Raw genomic sequence first — 18,517 nt, forward strand, 5'->3', positions numbered from 1 at the left:
GTGATTCCATCTTGAGCACTCAATCACCTTAGTGCACTTTTTGATAAGACTTATTCCATAGTGAATCCTTCCCATTAAGAGCACCCACATTCTGACCTTAGTGTCTTCACACTTATGGCTACCTGATCAGCCACACTTATCATTTGAGTAGCATCATATTGTGTTATTTTTTTGGATAGTTTGATATCCTTCTCTTGTATCCTCCAAATAGGAATAACTAGAATACATGTTTAAAGACCAGTGATCACTATATTATGATCTTATCATAATTCACTAAGTCATTGCATGAGTTCATGGTCCTCATTATAAACATCACATGTGCGTAATAATAAACAAATATTTATCTCAATGAGCTTAAAAATGACATAGAAGTGTGATTGGCTTGACGATCACCTAACATTCATATTTATTTGGGGATTCATATTGAAAAATTCAATGAACTACTTCACATGAGAAATACTAGCTAGTGCTATTCGTTGTGGATACTTTGATGTCCTTCTTGAGTACCCTTTGAATCGGAATGTTTAGAACACACATTCAAAGATTACTGATCACCAAATTATGATCTCATATAATTCTCATAGTCATTGTGTGTCTCATGTCCTTCATTTATAAGCATGCCACATGCATTTAAATTAAATTATTGCATCGAGAAACATTGAATGAGAAGTGGCACGACAGAACAGGGTCAACTGTAGTGGATACTGGCAGCCGCTGCTATCATAGCACCTCTGTACTCATGATCAGTCTAGCTGATCTGATCGGATCGGATCGTATCGGTCCAAGAGATCATCACAAGATGGGTTAATCGGTCATCTCTACCTATCTAATGACGATCACGGGACTAATCAGATCCAATCCCTGACACCCACTTAAAACTAAAAGCTTTACAAAGCAAGTGATTATTTTGACAATTTTCCTTGTCTGGTCTGGTCAGGCCCAATAAAATGACAAGCCCAGCCATTTACTATGTCAATTTTCTTTTTTAAAAAATCATGTGCCGTACAGCGGGGACTTGCAGATTCTCTCACCTCTCTCTGCATCTCCATCTCTCGCTCTATCTCCATGCATAAATCTTCATCTCTCTCTCTATCTCAAGCGCATATGTTCATCTCTCTCTCTTCCGTTTGGTGACGCGTCCAAAGGCGAAGATAGTAAAGGCCCATGTAGCTTGCGTTTGGCGTCGTGCCTCTTCCCTCGGAGATGGATCGAGCGTGGGAGTCCCCTGTTCGTCGCGAACGTCGTCTTCCTCTTGAATCGCGTTGAGATTTCGATTCTTAGCTGTTTCTCGGCTTAGATTTTGATGGAGATGGATAGTTTGGAGTGCGTTTCTTCTTCGGATGGCATGGACGATGACGATGCTGCCAGCATCCATCTCCCCCTTTCGTTCTCCAAGGCGCACGCCGGCTGCGGCAATGGCGGTGGCAACGGTGGCGGCGTCTCGCCTTCTGGTATCTCTCCCGTGACCAGCGTCCATGAACTCCTCGAGTGCCCCGTTTGCACGAATTCGATGTACCCCCCGATTCACCAGGTTTGCTCCCGATGTTCCTTGTTTGTTCGTTTAATTTTCTGTTTTGTGTTGATTTATTGGGTTTTAGTCGATTTTGGATGTATAATGGGGAGGGCCGAGGGTACTCTGTGCGTTCTCTATGCTTGTTATTTATGGAGATTAGCGAATTAGTCGATTAGGAAGCACGGGTCTGTTATTTTTCTTTTCTGACGCTGATTGGTATTCTTTGCCCTTTGTTTTCAATGGTCCTTTGAATTAGGAAAATTTTATTGAAGGCTTGATTTTAACTTGGTTTCTGTTCATGTGATCGACAGGGCAGTACCCTTAAGTTACTGAAATCTTAGAAATCTCAAAACTCTGTTACTAAACAAAAGAAGAAAAATGATATTTGTTTGATAAATGATATTTGCTAAGTTTCCCGTTGTATGTATTGTCCGAACAAGACTTACTCTGCCAAAGAACTGAACCAGGAAACTTTTTGTGAAGGTTTGAATTGACTTGGTAACCGCGGTTGTGTAGAACGGTTTGTATTCTCGAGTAGCTAAATTGTTAGAAATTTCGAGCTACGGGGGACTAAAACTTTAATGTCAAATTATGGAGATAGGAATGTCAGAAGTTTCAAACTCTGGGACAAATCGAAGAACTGAGAATGAATATTTGTAAAGTTTCCTGCTGGATGTCTTGCCCAATAAGACGTATTATGCCGAAGGACTGAACTAGGGAACTTTCATGAAGGCTTTATTTGTTTGGCATCCGTGCATACGATCAAAAATTTTGCGCTATCGAATAAATCAAAATTTGGAAATTTCTAAAGTAAAAATTTCCTTGTCGAGATATGGGGACTTAATTGTTAGAAAATTTCAAAGTTCTGGTGATAACCTAAAGGAGAAGACCTGCGTATTTTTTAAGCTTCATGTTGGATTTATTGATAGACGGCACTTATTCCGCAAAAAGATTAAACAAGGAAACTTTTTGTGAAGGTTTGATTTGACTTGGCATCCGTGCATGTGATAAAAAACTTTGTGCTCTCAAGTAACTAAAACGTTACCAGCTTAAATGCTGAACTATGGGGATTCAATTATTAGAAATTTCAAAGGTAGGGCACTAATCTAAAGGATAAAATCAGTAGCTTTGTTAAGCATCTGGATCGTTAGACGCCTGACTGTGTATCAAATATCTTATCATAGAATCAGGGAAGCGCATGATGCTTTCGTCATATATTTTCCTATCATTTCGTCTCGTAAAAGTCAGTTTTGTTGGAGTTGAAGGAAAAGGGGCATTCAAAAAAAATAATTTCTCGAAGTAGGATATCTTTCTTTTGTTCAGTTAGAGATTGACATTGGCATGCTTGTTTTTACTGTTAGTTCTTCTACCTAAGCCCTTGGTTCTTTAGCTAGGTTTCTCACAGGATAAAACGTTCTCTTTATGCATAACCGTAGCATTTTTTTCTTTAAACAGAACATGTCAAACTTTTTTTGTCGTTTCCACTGCCTCCTCTGTCTCGTGAATGAATAAAATTGCATTTCTAGAACCCTTCTTTTCCTTTCTTTCTTATCTTTGATGTGATATACGTTTATAAACTTGATTGCCAGATCAGGTAAAATGTGAAGGGTGGAATATTCGTGCACTTTAATTTGGTACCGGTTTGGACTAATCTTCTTTTCCCTATAAATTACCTTATTATAAAATTCATTTTACTTTGATAGTTAAATGGGCCGAAAACTAAAATATCAGCTTGGTTCTCGGATCAAGGAAAATGTCAAGGATGGATTATATTTTAACTTTAATTTCTGTTCACGATTATTATTCGCACATTGAATAATTGTTTTCCCTTTAAAATACTATTTGATGAAATTTATTTCATTTTGATATTTTAATTCTCATTTGATGAATTAATACGAGAAAAACTAAAATGTAATCTTAATTCTCTGATCAAGTAAAATTTCAAGGCTGGAACGTTTGTGCCCTTCAATTTCTGCTCCGATTATTAGTTCCCCATTTGAATTAATTTTTTTCCCTATAAATTACCAAGTGATCAAAAGTATTTCATTTTGATAGGTAAATACGCCAAAAATTAAAATAGTGCTAGTCCTTTCAACGGAGGAAAGCCCCTTGTACTCAATCTTGTAAAAGTCTAAGAAAGATTGTTTAATACATCAAGAAGTGTGTTTCTGTCTGATACGGTAATATGGTATCAATGTAATAGTTGATAGAATTGGACAAATGTCGCAATGTTCCACGAGGATATTGTTCGATAAGGGAATGCAGACAGCAAGATCTGGACGTCCTCCGCTCCACCAGCTTGGCTCCTTCCTCGATCAGATCTGGACAGCTTCCGCCCCTTGGTGAAGCTCCTTCCTCAATCAAGATCGTGACGACCTCTTGCCTGACGAAGACCACGCTTGGATCAAGATCTGACTCCGACTCCTTCGTCTCCTTCCAGATCGACAGGCCGAACCCTGTCTAACCTGAATTCCAAGAAAACCAGAATATCCCAACCTGGTCTACTCGACCTCTATTTATAGGGGCACGTCCCTACTCCTGTCTTGGTTGATATTTTCGGTCAATGGTGGCTGTCGACCGCCCTTTTATTCTTTCTTATGTATTTCCTTGAATAGAACCTATCACTGTCATATCATTTGCATAACTTACATTCTTCTTTTTCTTAAACTGAATTCTTGTTGCCTTCCAGTGCCGAAACGGACACACCCTCTGCTCGACGTGCAAAACTAGGGTTCACAACCGTTGTCCGACATGTAGGCAGGATCTGGGAGACATCAGGTGCTTGGCGCTTGAGAAGGTGGCGGAGTCGTTGGAGCTTCCATGCAAGTACTGCACGCTGGGCTGCCCGGAGATCTTCCCCTACTACAGCAAACTCAAGCATGAATCTCAGTGCAACTTCAGGCCTTACAACTGCCCCTATGCCGGATCGGAATGCTCTGTCGTCGGCGACATCCCCTTCCTCGTCGCCCATCTGAGGGACGATCATAAGGTGGACATGCACACGGGCTGCACCTTCAACCACCGCTACGTCAAGTCCAACCCTCGTGACGTGGAGAACGCCACCTGGATGCTCACGGTAAGCGTATCACCTTAATTATATTGATTCATGTAGGCATTAGGATGGAGAAGACAGTTGCAAACATGCTGAGAGATGTTGCAGTCTTCTTATTTTGGTTGAGGGTGTTTATTTAGACTACAGAAAAATACAGGGGCACTTCCGGTTTGTCATTCAGGCCGAAAATCATCATCGTTTTCACCACAGGAATGTGAGATGATGGGGTTTGGCATGTATCCGAACGGACCGAGGGGATTTGACAGGATGGATGACGAGTGGTGACAGGACAGAGTGTGACGGGTAGTTTGCCACGTGTCCCCTCCCATCACATATCATCTGGATGGCAAATCAAGGGCAAATAAAAAAACTAAACGCCTATTGTTTAAGCTTTAGTCTAGGTCTTTTGAGACCTAAGTTTGTGAGAATTGTCGGAAGAGACAAATCCTTTTGTGATTCTCTCTCTCTCTCTATCTATCTCTCTCTCTCTCTCTCTATCTATCTCTCTCTCTCTCTCTCTATCTATCTATCTATCTATCTCTCTTTCTGATCAGAATAGAGTTGAATAGAGATATCATGAAGCAGAATTGAGAAGCTGAAGAGAATGTGCTAACAAGGGAAGTATGTTTTTTTTCCTTTTTAACGTCGTGCAGGTGTTCCACTGCTTTGGGCAGTACTTCTGTCTGCACTTTGAAGCTTTCCAACTTGGAATGGCGCCAGTCTACATGGCATTCCTACGGTTCATGGGAGACGAGAACGAGGCGCGAAACTACAGTTACAGTCTGGAGGTGGGGGGCTACAGCAGGAAACTGATATGGGAGGGAACTCCTCGGAGCATCCGCGACAGCCACCGCAAGGTCCGAGACAGCCACGACGGCCTCATCATCCAGAGAAACATGGCCCTCTTCTTCTCCGGCGGCGACCGCAAGGAGCTCAAGCTCCGGGTCACGGGTCGCATTTTGAAGGAGCAGCTCAGTGCTGACTCTGGTGCCTGCATTCCCAATCTCTGCACCTGACCCCATCTCTCTCTCTATCACTCATCCCTATCTATCTATCTCTCTCTCTCTCTCTCTAAAGATGATTCTGTGCTTGGGTGGTGTCTTCAAGTGAGGTGGAGGATGGACCATGGTGGTGCCCGTTGTGTATGCATGGACTGTCATGAAATATGGTTCTTCTATGGTGTTGACTTTCTTGATTTTTTCATGATGACCTGTCATCATCATCATTATCATCATCATCACTATCATCTTCAAGGTGGCAGAGATAGAGGAAAAATATAAATTGCGTGTTTGTCCTGTCATTATCACACCCTCACACATGATCGACATTTTCTATCGTTGGATCTCTCGACGCCGACGCCGGAGGGCAATCCTAGCCATCGGATTCTCGCCACGTGGCAGCGGATCGGTCAGGATCGAACGGGAGTCTGGATCGGATCGGTCGAGGAGTGGGACCGAGGGATCGGTCGAACCATTCGATCAGATCGACTTCTTGTTTAAGTGAACGGCACGGAATTAATGAGCTATTTAAAAAAAAGCGGGAAATTGACTTTTATTTTTAATTAGATAGTAGACACGGCGTAAAATAATCGTTCAAAGTTTGTTGTTATTGGGGGGAGTCGGAGAGAGATCGAACAGAAGGAACAGGAGAAGACGGAATTTCTGGTGCTTGAATTCCCGAGGTAATTTCTTGTATCCGCTTCAATTGATCGTTTGCTTTCATTCTTTATTGCAATCCGCTGTTTTTTTAATGATCTCGAGGCATTTGAGTCTGTTTACTGCGTTTGGTGTAATGGCATCTCCGTTTTGCATGTGATTCTCTTCTTCGCCGTCCTTGATATTAGTAGTTTTCCTCGTAATTTGTCTTCGAAGTTAGAATTCCGAGGTGTTTCCTTGTATTCGCCTCCAGTTGATCGTTTACTTTCATTATTTAGTGCAATTCTCTGTTTTTTTAATGATCTCGATGCATTTGAGTCTGTCAACTGTTTATGGTGAAATTGCACCTCCGTTTTGCTTGTTTTTTTGGTGGAATTGCATCTCCGTTTTGCTTGTAATTCTCTTCTTCGCCGTGCATGAACTGATTTTGTTCCTCGTAATTTGTCTTCGACGTTTGAATCGACCGAGGGAATTTCCTTTATTCGTCTCCCAGTTGATCATTTGCTTTCATTACTTATTGCAATTCGTTTTTTTTTTAATGATCTCGAGGGCTTTCAGCCTGTTGACTTCTTTGGTGTTGATGCATCTCTGTTTTGCATGCGATTCTCTTCTTCGCCGCCCTTGATACTGATTGTGTTCCTCGTAATTTGTCTTCGAGATTTGAACCGACCGAGGTATGCCCGAAGCGACCTAGCATCGATGCGTTTTTTTCCCATCATCTGTCGCCGTTGTTCTTGGATGATTTGATAAGATATACAGAGGATGTCGAGATTGTCCATTGGCAGATTCAAATAATCCATTGCTTGATCATTAGAGATGATGAATGAGAGAAAATTGATGATAAAAAACGTCCGAATTAAACGCTAAGTAGCTTCCGTTAAGCCCTTGTTCCTTTCTGCAGGCATAGAAGACAGAAGTGTGCACCACTTGTCTAATCAAGATTCTCTAATCTGTGTATGGGTTGCGTTTCCACGAAACACCAGAAGCATACCCCTGGATATGAGGAACCCAACCTCCTCGCTTCTGAAACTTTCTGTAAAAATCTCGTGAAACTTTGCTGCTAATGATTTCAAATAATTTTTCCATCCAATGAAAAACTACTGAAATCCATGAAATTCTTGTCAGTTACCGTAAATGAGGTGCAGGCGCTTTATGAACTTTTTAAGAAGATCAGCGGTTCCATTATAAAAGACGGTCTGATTCACAAGGTATATCTGTCTTTTTCTTTCCTTGATTTTTCCCCATGATTCTTCCTTGCTCTAGTCAACTGAATTCCTTCTTTTTTCTTCGGTCCTTTTCAATTTCTACCCAGGAGGAATTTCTGCTCGCACTCTTCAGGAACAGCAACAACAAGAACCTGTTTGCTGATAGGGTAAGCTATCTCTCTCTCTCTCTCAAAATCTCTCTCTAAAAGTCCCTCCCCCTCTCTCTCTAGCGTGCTTTCTCTCTCTCTGGCTCTCTCCATGTCTCTCTCAAGCTCTCTTTCCTCCCTTTCTCTCTCTCTCTCTCTCAAATACTCCCTGTTCAACTCTCTTTCTCTCTCTCTCTGATAATTAAATAAGGTTAACGATGTGAGATAAATGAGAATTCATTGTCAAACCCCTTAACGAAGATATTTAAGTTCACTTGTCAGACATAAATGTGCAGGTATTTGATCTATTTGACATCAAGCGCAATGGGGTCATCGAATTCGGAGAGTTCGTCCGCTCTCTAAATGTGTTTCATCCCGGAGCTCCGATCGCAGACAAAATCGCATGTATGAACCCTTCTTCCTTTGCTAATTTTTTCATCTATGTGGGCTTCTATCACGTGTTCTCAGTTTTTAATAAATTTTATGAACCTTTCTTCCGTTGCTAATTTCTTCATCTATGTGGGATTATATCACCTGTTCTCAGCTTTTAATATTTTTATGAACCTTTCTTCCTTTGCTAATTTCTACACTTTTTGGGCATATATCACCTGTTATCATTTTTATTTTTTTCTCATTTTAATTTGGATTTTAAATAGTTCACCAATTGTTCATAAACTTCGTTCTTCCTGGCAGTTGCGTTCAGATTGTACGATTTAAGGCAGACTGGGTGCATTGAACGTGATGAGGTATCACTTATTACGAGCCATTTATTTTTACTTTCTAAGGCATGTTGGAAATTTTTTTACCAGGAAATATCTCGGACTGCGAAGGACAAGTTAGAGAAAACTTGTACCGAATTTAACCACCAGCCTCTAAATATTATTTTTCTTTCATCTTTTTTAAACAGCTGAAAGAGATGGTCATCGCGCTACTAAATGAATCAGATCTAACGTTGTCAGATGATGTGGTAGAACAAATAGTGGAAAAGGTTGCTTCATGATTCTCGCTGGTTAATATTTATCATCATCTATTCTCTCAGAGGGATATCACCAAAAAATTGTATTTTGGCTTTCTAGACTTTCAAAGAAGCAGACGCCAAAGGAGATGGAAGAATTGACATGGAAGAGTGGAAGGATTTCGTGACGAAAAATCCCTCTCTTTTGAAGAACATGACGCTTCCCTACTTGAAGTGAGTTCCTCTGTTACCTCATCTTTGGGGTTATACCCAATGTCAAGAGATTTGATCCCCAGTCTCTCTGCATCCGTCTTTCTATCATCCACATATTTATAAAACTTACTTTAAAAACCACGGGCATGTCATTTTCCAGCGCTCTTTCTATCTGTGCTCTAAATTTATTTATTTTTGAAAAAAATGTGCTCTAAATGACTTTGCGCATGTCATTTTCTAGCTATCTCTCTCTCTCTCTCTCTCTCTCTCTCTCTCTCTCTAGTTCTCTGTATCTATCAATTTGCTTTTAATGACTGTGGGCATGACTATATGGGCATGGCATTTTCCAGCTTTCTCTGTCCACCTCTCTCTCTCTCTCTATATATAAATATATATTTATATACTCGTGCTTTAAATGAGTATGGGCTTCGCATTTTCCAAGTCTCTCTAACTCTCTGTATAGTATATATTAAACTTCATGCAGTATTGGCATGGCTGCATGATTTTTGCACATGAATTTTTCCAGCTCTATTATTTATCTATCTATCTATCTATCTATCTATCTATCTATCTACAAACAAGTTTTAAGTGAATATGGGCATGGCACTTTGCGCAGAGACATAACTATGGCTTTCCCAAGCTTTATCACCAGCGCAGATGAGGTCGACACTGGCGGCTAGAACATGAAAGTATGTTCCTCCTTATCCCCGGTGTTGTTTTATATTTTCTTCAATTCTGTTCCAGATGATTTAAATCATGTTTTTTATGATAGTTTATGGCCAATAAACAGGGGCTTTCTTCTGCACAAAGATCAAGATTAAGTCCATATTTTTTGAGGGAAAATTCAGAATTCTTTGTTGTATCAAAATATCCATTTACATTGTATCATATTACATCAAAATGACAGAAAAAGGCTCTGGCATTGGTTCACTAAAGCATGGTAAATGCTACATATACCACAAAAAATTACCACGCTGACCTCAATGACCTTTTCGCTTGCAAAATACTTAAAAATCAACTCTACTCGTTCCAGTTCTTCGAGGGTTGACCTTCTGTCAGACCAAGTCAATGGGCAGGTTGGTGAGAACCTTGATCACACATTGCATACTCTCATCTTGGAGTTTATTTGCTTCAGGTTTTCTTTTTTCAAAGGAAGATTTAACACTCTTCTTGAGTGTTTCTTCTCTTTTGACGTCTTCGGATAATCTCTCCCTCTTCCAGCGTAGAAGCTTGAGCTCTTCCTCAATCTGAACTATGTTGTGGGGCTGTTTTGGTATTCCACAACTCAATGGAAATCTTACCGCAACTTCTTCCCTAATTAACAGTTTCCCAGAAAACCATCAAATAAACAGAAATCAATGAAAAAAAACAACAAATAAATTAAACTGGGAAGAATAGAGTATCAATTTTCATCTGAGACCAAGGGAGAATAATCCAGGTTTCTTATGTTATTTCTCCACAATGGAAAGAATAATTAAAAAAGGAACAAAACAAATAAAACAGCATAGAAATAAAGTAACACTCAACCATAGCTTTTAGTAAAATTGGAGGACCTTGTTGTATACTGACTTAGGACAAGAATGGCTGGGGGGCGGCCGATTTCGGTCATCCTTGTAACACATGTTTATATCTAAATAGTATCGGGTTGATCACCAATTCCAAGTGATCTTTCTTTTTTCTTCTAAAACTTTTTTAGTAAAATGAAGAAATAAACTTTTTTTTTAGCAGAGTGGTAAGCGCCTGGTGATCACAAGGATAAATTTTGAGTCTCTTTCTTCCCCCCCACCAAAAAAACAGAGAATGACAAAATTTAACATAAAGAAATAAAACGACAGAAATACAGTATCTATATCACCTGAAACCAAGGGAGAAAATTCCAGATTTCTTTATTATTCCTCCATCAAGAGAGATGGCGCCGTCGCTGATGCACGGAATGGCACGCAACATCTCAGATCTGGTTCTATACACTTGAAGGTGGGAAAATAAGCTGTAAAATAAAGTCTCCCTGAGACCCTTTCCATGGTGAGTGATGCAAGACAAGTGCATTGGGTCTACATAGATCATGTTCACCGCAAAACCCAGAAACCCCGGCGGAATTACCCCGCCGCTTAACTTGGGGTTCAGCAGATCAAGTCGCCTTTGCTGATCATTAGATACAAACTTACCAGGATAACTCCTGCAGTAGAGATTATTAGCAACCATAATAACATGAAAATTTATTTGGTTTTTTCTTGTCACCTTATGTTTTCCAGAGAAATAACCAGAAATCTTCCATCCATGATTCTTCCAACGGAATACCCAATGCCATGGAGACCAGCATTCCTGTTAATATCATCATCCTCGCCGTAATCCTCAAGAGCCTTTACACTCTGAAAGTTCCTGCAAACTATGGCGAGCATTGTCTCTAATCCCAAAAACTCCGCAAGGAGTCTGGCCATGAGGAACACTGATTTAAACCGGAGAAAAATACCCCATGCAACAACAAGAAAAAAGAATAATCAGAAAAAAATTACCTGCTTAAGTTGTCATCATCGACTTTACCAAGTTGTGCCACCACGCCTATCACATCTTTAGATGGGAATGATTGAATTGATAGAGATGGTTGGAGTTTTAAACTGCATATTATAGAGGCTGCCGTAGTTTCCAAGTTTAATATGCATTTGACAGTCTGCTGTTCAGACTCTTGATTACTGACAGAATTTAGCTCTTCGCTTGATGCCGATGAGTGGTATTTTCCAAGCGCCACTGGATCATAAAAAGTTCATCTATTTTACTTAAAAATTGAGGAATGAATAAAATGTTGATCTCGAAGAAGATGGAAGTGAAATAGACATTTTGGGAGAAATATATGACATTTTTGTTACCACGAAATCGTAGTGAAATTTGACTCCATTTATTTTATTTTAAGATCGAGTGTATCATTTCTTTCTCCGTTAGATTGATATTAGATACTAGGTTAAGCAACTCTCTGGGCAAGAAAGATATCAACCGATAAATAACCTTGCTTTTCATAGATCGATTCGTCCAATTCGTTGATCTTGATCTTCAACGTCTTTACATTGTCCTCGTGATGCTTAATTTTCAGAGCCAACTTCTGCATATCATCGTCAAGTTTCTGCAGAGGAAAGAACAACTGCATCATGATTTAATTTCCATATGGAGGGAAACGAGATAAAAAAAGCAGAAATATCAAAAAAATCAACACAACTTTCAACTCGGTAAAACCCAAAATTTGAATTTGACAAACCTGAGAAAAGCTGAGAAAACCTTCCGCCTTCGAATGAATCGCATTCGACGACATTAACGCGATAAAACGCTTCAGTACTGACTATAATTTCTGCAGATTAACCTTAATCAGTGCCTTAAGAAAGCTATGGATCAAAATAACAACCAAGGAAAGAAGACAACCGAGATGATTGTTTGCAGGCCCAGACGAAGACAAAAAGAACTTCTAGTGGTTTCATGCAAAGGAGCGATTTCCCGCGTTTTGAACGGGAGAATTTTCTCAAAATACCCTTATAAACCATTCTGTAACGCAAAGCTTCCCCCAAAAGCCAGAAACAGTAGTTTTGTTCCTAATGGGGCACAGGTCTAAATAACATGATGTTTATACTTTTAAGCAAATTAAGATCTTCTAGGGTTTAACTAGAAAGAAGTGATGGTGAGTTGAAGTGTATAGTCAGGCTTTAATATATAATAAAAAACACTGACCATGGGGGTCTTATATATGTTACTATTTGGTTTTTTTGAAGAGATTGTAGGCGTAAAATGCTTATAAATATCCAAATATACACACAGACTCCATTCTTCCACGGCCGCAACAGTAAGACAAGTCATTCGATAGTCATATATTTGATGCCAGAAACAGGCTTGCATCCCAGAGGCAGGGGGGGTACGTAAGAAAGAAGCCAGACTCCAGTGTTCGGCCGTCCCAAGCCTGATATCAGCATCCAATATCAAGAAGAATGCTGAACAGTTTAGCGAAAGAGGCCTATCGGAAATCCGTATGTACTGATGGCAGGATCTCAGTTGCTACAGTACCGATATCAGGATCTATCTTCATATTAAGGGTGGGATGATGACTTCTGTATTGATGACAAATATCAGTTTTTTCAGTATCTGACATATAAATAGAAATATATTTTAAATAATTTATAATTGCATAACTAATCTATAAGAAGCTAGAAAAATTATATTCTTAAGCATTTATCATATTTCTTAAAGGTTTTCTTAAAGATATAATTAATATTTCCAACATTTATAAATTATGGTGGGTAGAGCACAGAGCTTTTTTTATAATTATTTTGTTCAAGAGTATCTATACTAATTTAAAATTTTGTTTCATCTGTACAGTACAATGGTTTTTGCTTCTTAAATCAGTATTAGAATATCAGCTATTGTTATTCGGATACTATTTTTAGAATGCATTTCCATTTTAGAAATATGGTTTCAATGTTTGATACGAATATCCTCATATACAAAGGCAATGCAACCTTCGTTCTGCTATCGGCAACACATGGATCTCGATATCCATCCAATATCTGATATCTGTAATTTGAAACTGCCCAAAATTTATCTAAATATTGGGCTGCCAAACACTAGCACCGCCATTGCCTTCATTGAATTTGTCGCAGGATTGCTTATAGAATCAGGCTTAGAACCCTAGGGTCGTACTCAGATATCTATTCAGTGTTGCCTTATAGGATTTGACGGTCCCGGTCTGTTCCTGGTCTTTAGAAAAGACCTAAACCTTACCTAAACTTCATTTAATTTCCAGTCCATTTTTATTCGGTCCCCGTCCAGTCTGGATCGGTCCAGGTCTGGTCAGGTTGACTAGTCAATGTAAAAGTCAAAGTACATCAAATTCGTGTTCATGGTTATGTTAAATATCCAATACATCTGCCAACGGATGGTCAAATATTTGGCAACTACACTGAGCTCACTAGAAACCCCACTGGCGAGTTGGCTTTGATATTTTTAGAATCTTATAAAAATATTAAATAAGTATTTGATTATTCACGTGCGGTTCCAGTCCGTTTCAACCCTTGGACCTAAACCTATTTGACAAACTGGTCCACGCTCAAATGGAGGACCTTCGGTCCCGGTTTGGTCTGGTCAAACCGGTCCTCGGTCCTAAATGTTCAACCCTATTGTCCGAGACTATAGTTCCAGTGTATCCTGGACGTAGATGATGGACGAGACGGGATGAATTTTGTCCCGTCCGACGTCCGGATTCATTGCACAGACGAAGGACGGGACAAATTTTTCGTCCGACGGTACGAAAACCGTCCCGTCCAGTTCTCCAGGGACAAATTTTTGTCCCGTCCGGGAAAAAAACCGTCCCTTCCCTCGTCCCGGAAAAAAACCCATTTTATATTTTTAATAAATTAATGTAGATTTTTCTAGGTTTTTAGGGGAATACGGAGGAGAGAGAATATAAAGGGACATATGTACCAATCATTTCTGAGGCGTCAGTTTGCACGCGCAGAAAAACACAGGGACTTTGATGCAAATTGTCATAGTGTGGCCACGTGGCTACTTTGACGTCATCCGACGGTTTTTCGTCCACATTCATCCGTACATCGTCCGAAACCTCCGGACCAACGGTTTTTTCGTCCCATTGGATGAAAACTGTCTAGTCCGGTGGTCCCCGGGATGAATTTTAGTCCCGAGTTTCGTCCAAACCCTTGAACGGGACGATTTTCCGTCCCAGACGAAAAATCGTCCCATCCGCGTCCCTGCACTGTACCCGAGAGACCACCTGGGGATTATTTTTATAAATATATCAACGCTTATTGTTTGTCAAGTAAGAGTAAAGCTTGGGACTAGAAGAAGACTGCACCTTTGAATTGGGTATTCCAAAGATGGGGCGGATGAATTGTAAATTCGTGGCTCTTGATCTCTTCCTGTATACACTTCTTCTTGGGTACAGTTTGGGCATAGAATCTCCTCAATTCTCCGTCATCCACTCCGAATCAGATTTTGAGTTGCGGTTCTATCGGGAGTCTGCATGGACATCAGCGGCCTCTGCAGCGATGTCCTTTGAGATGGCGACGAGAGATGGGTTTCATCGGTAAATTTTTCCTTTATTGATTTCGTCTCATGGGTACTGAGTTTTTCTCTTGGTCGGAAACCCTAGCATGTTTTTTGTCGGTAGATTTCATCTTTTGTGGTTTTAACATTAAATTCGATGTGCATTTTGCGATTTTGCAGCATGATATTTTTTCAAGTACTTGCTATTATTTTTCTTCAACGAGGGAACGGCGTTGCTGATCCAATCTCCGAGGGGGGTTGAAATGGGACGTCTCAAAGCATTTTTGATTTAAATTTTCACGTTACGGTCAATCATTGATGGAAGGGCCTTCGCAGTTGGTCATATACTGAAACACTTCTCACGCTAATCCTTAAAGAGGAAGAAAATGGTTAACCCTTTTAATTCTCCTTTTTTGTTTTTCCTTAATCTTCTTCATGCGATGTGCCCCTGCATCTGTATTCTTATCAGCCGACTTTGTCAAATTTTTTTTTGCAATAAGTCTAAGGGGGAAGGGAAGATCGATCAACGTGTCAATTCTCCTTTACCTTTGATTATTTTGTCGAGTGACCACCAAGTATATTTGATTGGCCTTATAGTAAGAGGAGAATTGACATTATCCATTAAAGATATCTTCTATTCCAATAAAGCATATCTTGGAGAAATGTCTTGATTTTTTTTAGCAGATCCTGTCTTGAAAAAGTCAATCTAGCTGTTTTCCTGTTTTCAATCTCCAGACAGCTAGAATGAATGACTCAGATTCAGAAATAATTATTGGTGAACAATCTGAGCTGTCAATCAATTCTGTGGTCACATCTCTCTAACGTGTTGATTCACATTGCGCCCTTTAATGTTTTTTCCCTGCTCTCTCATTGATCATCAGTATTTCATCATCTCCTCATCTCTCTCTCTCTCTCTCTCTCTCTCCTTTTTTTGGTGGGCCAAGGCAATGCCGTCAATGTTTATCTCTAGCTTTCACCTTGGTTATTGGTATTTCATCATCCCACGCATCTCTCTCCCTTTTCTCTCTGGGCCAAGGCATTGGTCTTGAATATTTATGCGGAGATTTCACCTTGATTCTAGGTATTTCATAATTGTCTCATCTCTCTCTCTCTTTGCCTGTTGGTTCATGGCGGTAACCTTGAAGTGAAATTTCGTTGCTCAATACGTCACTGCGCAGGCTCTTCCAATACATACAAGGGGCAAACATCAACAACTCAAGGATTGCCATGACAGCTCCTGTCCTTACCAGCATCCTCCCCAGAGCAGGCCCCCTCCATTCCTTCGCCTATGTCGTCCGCTTCTATCTCCCGAAGAAATTCCAGGCGGCGCCGCCAGTACCTCTCCCAGAGCTTGATCTCCACTCAGAGACTTGGCCGGGTCGTTGTGTTGCTGTCCGCCGATTCTCGGGCTTTGCCAGGGATAGCAATGTTGCCACTGAGGCGGCAGCGCTCTCAGCCAGCCTTGCCAAGACCCCGTGGGCGAATGCCACTGCCTCCGGTGGCGGTGCCAACGGTTACTCCATTGCCCAGTACAACTCACCCTTCAGGATCATTGGTAGGGTGAATGAAGTATGGTTCGAGATAGATGGTTCTTCAGCTGGTTGCTCGGATGCGCCTAATCTTTCATCTTCATAGCTTGATGAGGTAAGAACCTATCTCTCTGTGCTTGTCATTGGAGAAGAATTGTTGATGGTCCTTATTTGTGTTCTCCTTGATGATTCCACTAAGTGATTATGTACCACTAATGTCATGATATACCACTAATGTCATGATATATCCCAATGAGCACTCCCACTTTTCTCTTTCTCTCTCTCTCTGTCTCCTTCTCCCTTCATCCCCCTCTCTCTCCCTCTCCCTCTCCCTCTCCCTCCCTCCCTCTCTCCTCTCTCTTTCCTCGCCCTCTCTCCTCTCTCCCGTCCTCTCTCTTTCCTCTCGCTCCCTCTCTCGTTCCCTCTCTCCTCTCTCCCATCCTCTCGCTTTCCTCTCACTCCCTCTTCTCTTTCCCCTCCCTGAATTCCTCTCTCCAGTCCTATGTCTTTCCCTCTTCTGTTCTCTCTCCTTCTCTCTCTCTCTCTACTCTCCTCCTCTCCTTCCCTCTATCTTTCTCCTCTCTCCTATCTTCTCTCTCCTTCACTCGCTCTCTCTTTAACTCTCTCTCCCCGCTGTGATAAAACTCACCTCTCTACTCTCCCCCTCCTTCCCTTTATCTCTCTCCTCTCTTCTATCTCCTTCACTCACTCTCTTTTTATCTCTCTCTCCCTGCTGTGATAAAACTAATCTCTCTCTCTACTTGGATGATAAATGGCTGCCTCTCGTTTTCAATGATGCCTCGTGACTGAAGGAATATTATCATAAACCTGCGATGGAGATGGCACTGACGGCATGATTCTACAGACAATGTGATGCATCTCTTTACCCTTTTCAGGTGCCGTTCTGAAAAAAAAGGGTCACAACAGAAGAATGGGAATCTAAAGGGTGCAAACAAGTTTCACTACCTCACCCTACTGGATCTACTTTGCTGGGCTATGCATACTTAAGATCATTCCATCATGTTGTTTGGTGTGCTTGGCTTACTACTGTATATTCAAATACAATCACAAAAAATAATAATCTGTAATGTACGTGGTGACCTTGCTTATTAAGATACTTCCGCCTTCAACCGAAAATAGTGGTCGCTAGATGATGTCGAATCCTTAGGAGCCTCAGGATATGTAAAGGTAGACCGTCTTCTTTTCACGAGGAGATATATTTTTATGTTAATTTCGCAGTAGTGTATTAAAGTTATCTCCCATGACTTTGAATGGCGGAAATTTGGTGACAATGTTTAGGTGTAGTCAATTTGGAATTACATCTAATTCAATGAAATCAAACTAGTGAAAATTAATTTAAAATAATTATAGGAAGGCCATAAAATATTAATCTGATATAATCTAATCTATTCAAACTTTATAGCAAAAATTCCAATATTTAATATAATTTATAGTCACAATACTAATTAATTCTAATGTAAATACCTTTATCTGCACTTTGAAAGTGTCGGTTGATGGATGACAAATGAATGTAAGTTAAGTGTGGGTATGTGAGCACAAGAGCTACTGCCGTTGTTTGCGACAGAGATGAGGGTGAATACATACCAACAAGGGGGGGGTGAGTGATGACAATTTTACCATTGCCATTGTGAAAGAGATGGAGGGGGATACATGCTGATGAGTCAGAGAGCTGGAGGCGGCATGTGTGCTTGTGAAAACCTTGGCTATAGGAGATGATAACCTGGGAAAAAAGATAGACGTAAGTCAGACAAAGACAGATCACACAAACCTTGGTGTCACGTGCCCCATGGGCCGAGTGGTGCTTTTTCTTTATATGTATTGATCTAAAGGTCGCTCCTTCAATCTCTCACTCATGAATTGCAAGAACGGACCCAAACAAGGTTTTAAATAAGCAAATCACTTCGTTAATCGTAAGTAGGTACAAATATAAGGTAAAGTTTTGAAAAGGATGGGAGCTCTATTTATAGTTGCAAGAAAGTGGATGAGAAAGGAGGTAAATATGGAATAACCCTCAAAATTTAAGCCCGAAACTCCATCTGGATCATTAGAAATCATTTTTTGAAATTGGAGTAATCTAAGCCATCTTATTTTCTCTCACCTCCAATTTGTGTGGTGGACAACCAGTATGGCATATAACCCTAGGAATGGAAAATTTTAATAAATTCATTAAAAATATTTAAATAAATTCAAAATTA

General features: G+C 40.3%; 4 protein-coding genes across 7 annotated transcripts; 3 read left to right on the plus strand and 1 right to left on the minus strand.

The window, feature by feature from the left end:
• Positions 1-1,166: 1,166 nt before the first annotated feature.
• Positions 1,167-5,768, plus strand: LOC144701236 (E3 ubiquitin-protein ligase SINAT5-like). Its single transcript, XM_078572985.1, has 3 exons — positions 1,167-1,531; positions 4,203-4,589; positions 5,219-5,768. Exons 1-3 carry the CDS (start codon positions 1,304-1,306, stop codon positions 5,579-5,581), a joined length of 978 nt encoding a protein of 325 aa, XP_078429111.1. The 5' UTR covers positions 1,167-1,303; the 3' UTR covers positions 5,582-5,768.
• Positions 5,769-6,132: 364 nt separating this feature from the next.
• On the plus strand, positions 6,133-9,651 carry LOC144701238 (calcineurin B-like protein 7). 3 transcript variants are annotated; one of them, XM_078572989.1, is made up of 10 exons: positions 6,133-6,246; positions 7,122-7,255; positions 7,346-7,428; positions 7,533-7,592; positions 7,868-7,976; positions 8,265-8,317; positions 8,479-8,559; positions 8,648-8,760; positions 9,356-9,428; positions 9,512-9,651. In XM_078572989.1, the coding sequence occupies exons 2-9, from the start codon at positions 7,177-7,179 to the stop codon at positions 9,417-9,419; spliced, it is 642 nt and encodes a 213-aa protein (XP_078429115.1). In that variant the 5' UTR covers positions 6,133-6,246; positions 7,122-7,176; the 3' UTR covers positions 9,420-9,428; positions 9,512-9,651. The 3 variants fall into 3 exon arrangements, with proteins under 3 accessions (XP_078429115.1, XP_078429116.1, XP_078429114.1); XM_078572990.1 differs by having other exon boundaries at positions 9,530-9,651; XM_078572988.1 differs by having other exon boundaries at positions 9,356-9,651.
• DMS3 (defective in meristem silencing 3) lies at positions 9,593-12,660 on the minus strand. Of its 2 annotated transcripts, XM_078572984.1 has the most exons (7): positions 12,148-12,660; positions 11,987-12,076; positions 11,740-11,854; positions 11,253-11,484; positions 10,978-11,169; positions 10,595-10,915; positions 9,593-10,053 (listed from the first exon to the last, which is right to left on the minus strand). In XM_078572984.1, exons 2-7 carry the CDS (start codon positions 12,038-12,040, stop codon positions 9,795-9,797), a joined length of 1,173 nt encoding a protein of 390 aa, XP_078429110.1. In that variant the 5' UTR covers positions 12,041-12,076; positions 12,148-12,660; the 3' UTR covers positions 9,593-9,794. The 2 variants fall into 2 exon arrangements, with proteins under 2 accessions (XP_078429110.1, XP_078429109.1); XM_078572983.1 differs by having other exon boundaries at positions 11,987-12,660.
• Positions 12,661-14,553: 1,893 nt separating this feature from the next.
• On the plus strand, positions 14,554-17,438 carry LOC144701237 (uncharacterized). Its single transcript, XM_078572987.1, has 3 exons — positions 14,554-14,812; positions 15,951-16,416; positions 17,198-17,438. The coding sequence occupies exons 1-2, from the start codon at positions 14,604-14,606 to the stop codon at positions 16,405-16,407; spliced, it is 666 nt and encodes a 221-aa protein (XP_078429113.1). The 5' UTR covers positions 14,554-14,603; the 3' UTR covers positions 16,408-16,416; positions 17,198-17,438.
• The last annotated feature ends 1,079 nt before the right edge of the window (positions 17,439-18,517 follow it).

Source organism: Wolffia australiana, chromosome 3 (assembly GCF_029677425.1).
Source record: "Wolffia australiana isolate 7733 chromosome 3, ASM2967742v1".
NCBI lineage: Eukaryota > Viridiplantae > Streptophyta > Magnoliopsida > Alismatales > Araceae > Wolffia > Wolffia australiana.

Excerpts from the sequence above, each read along its gene's own strand:
- LOC144701237 (XM_078572987.1), top strand. The coding sequence starts at position 14,604 with ATGGGGCGGATGAATTGTAAATTCGTGGCTCTTGATCTCTTCCTGTAT. Across the intron at positions 14,813-15,950 it reads ACGAGAGATGGGTTTCATCG|GCTCTTCCAATACATACAAG; the intron begins GTAAATTTTTCC and ends GTCACTGCGCAG.
- LOC144701236 (XM_078572985.1), top strand. The coding sequence starts at position 1,304 with ATGGAGATGGATAGTTTGGAGTGCGTTTCTTCTTCGGATGGCATGGAC. Across the intron at positions 1,532-4,202 it reads TGTACCCCCCGATTCACCAG|TGCCGAAACGGACACACCCT; the intron begins GTTTGCTCCCGA and ends GTTGCCTTCCAG. Across the intron at positions 4,590-5,218 it reads ACGCCACCTGGATGCTCACG|GTGTTCCACTGCTTTGGGCA; the intron begins GTAAGCGTATCA and ends AACGTCGTGCAG.
- LOC144701238 (XM_078572988.1), top strand. The coding sequence starts at position 7,177 with ATGGGTTGCGTTTCCACGAAACACCAGAAGCATACCCCTGGATATGAG. Across the intron at positions 7,256-7,345 it reads CCTCGCTTCTGAAACTTTCT|TTACCGTAAATGAGGTGCAG; the intron begins GTAAAAATCTCG and ends AATTCTTGTCAG. Across the intron at positions 7,429-7,532 it reads AAGACGGTCTGATTCACAAG|GAGGAATTTCTGCTCGCACT; the intron begins GTATATCTGTCT and ends ATTTCTACCCAG.
- DMS3 (XM_078572984.1), bottom strand. The coding sequence starts at position 12,040 with ATGTCGTCGAATGCGATTCATTCGAAGGCGGAAGGTTTTCTCAGCTTT. Across the intron at positions 11,170-11,252 it reads GATGATGACAACTTAAGCAG|ACTCCTTGCGGAGTTTTTGG; the intron begins GTAATTTTTTTC and ends CCTCATGGCCAG. Across the intron at positions 10,916-10,977 it reads ATTTCTCTGGAAAACATAAG|GAGTTATCCTGGTAAGTTTG; the intron begins GTGACAAGAAAA and ends TCTCTACTGCAG.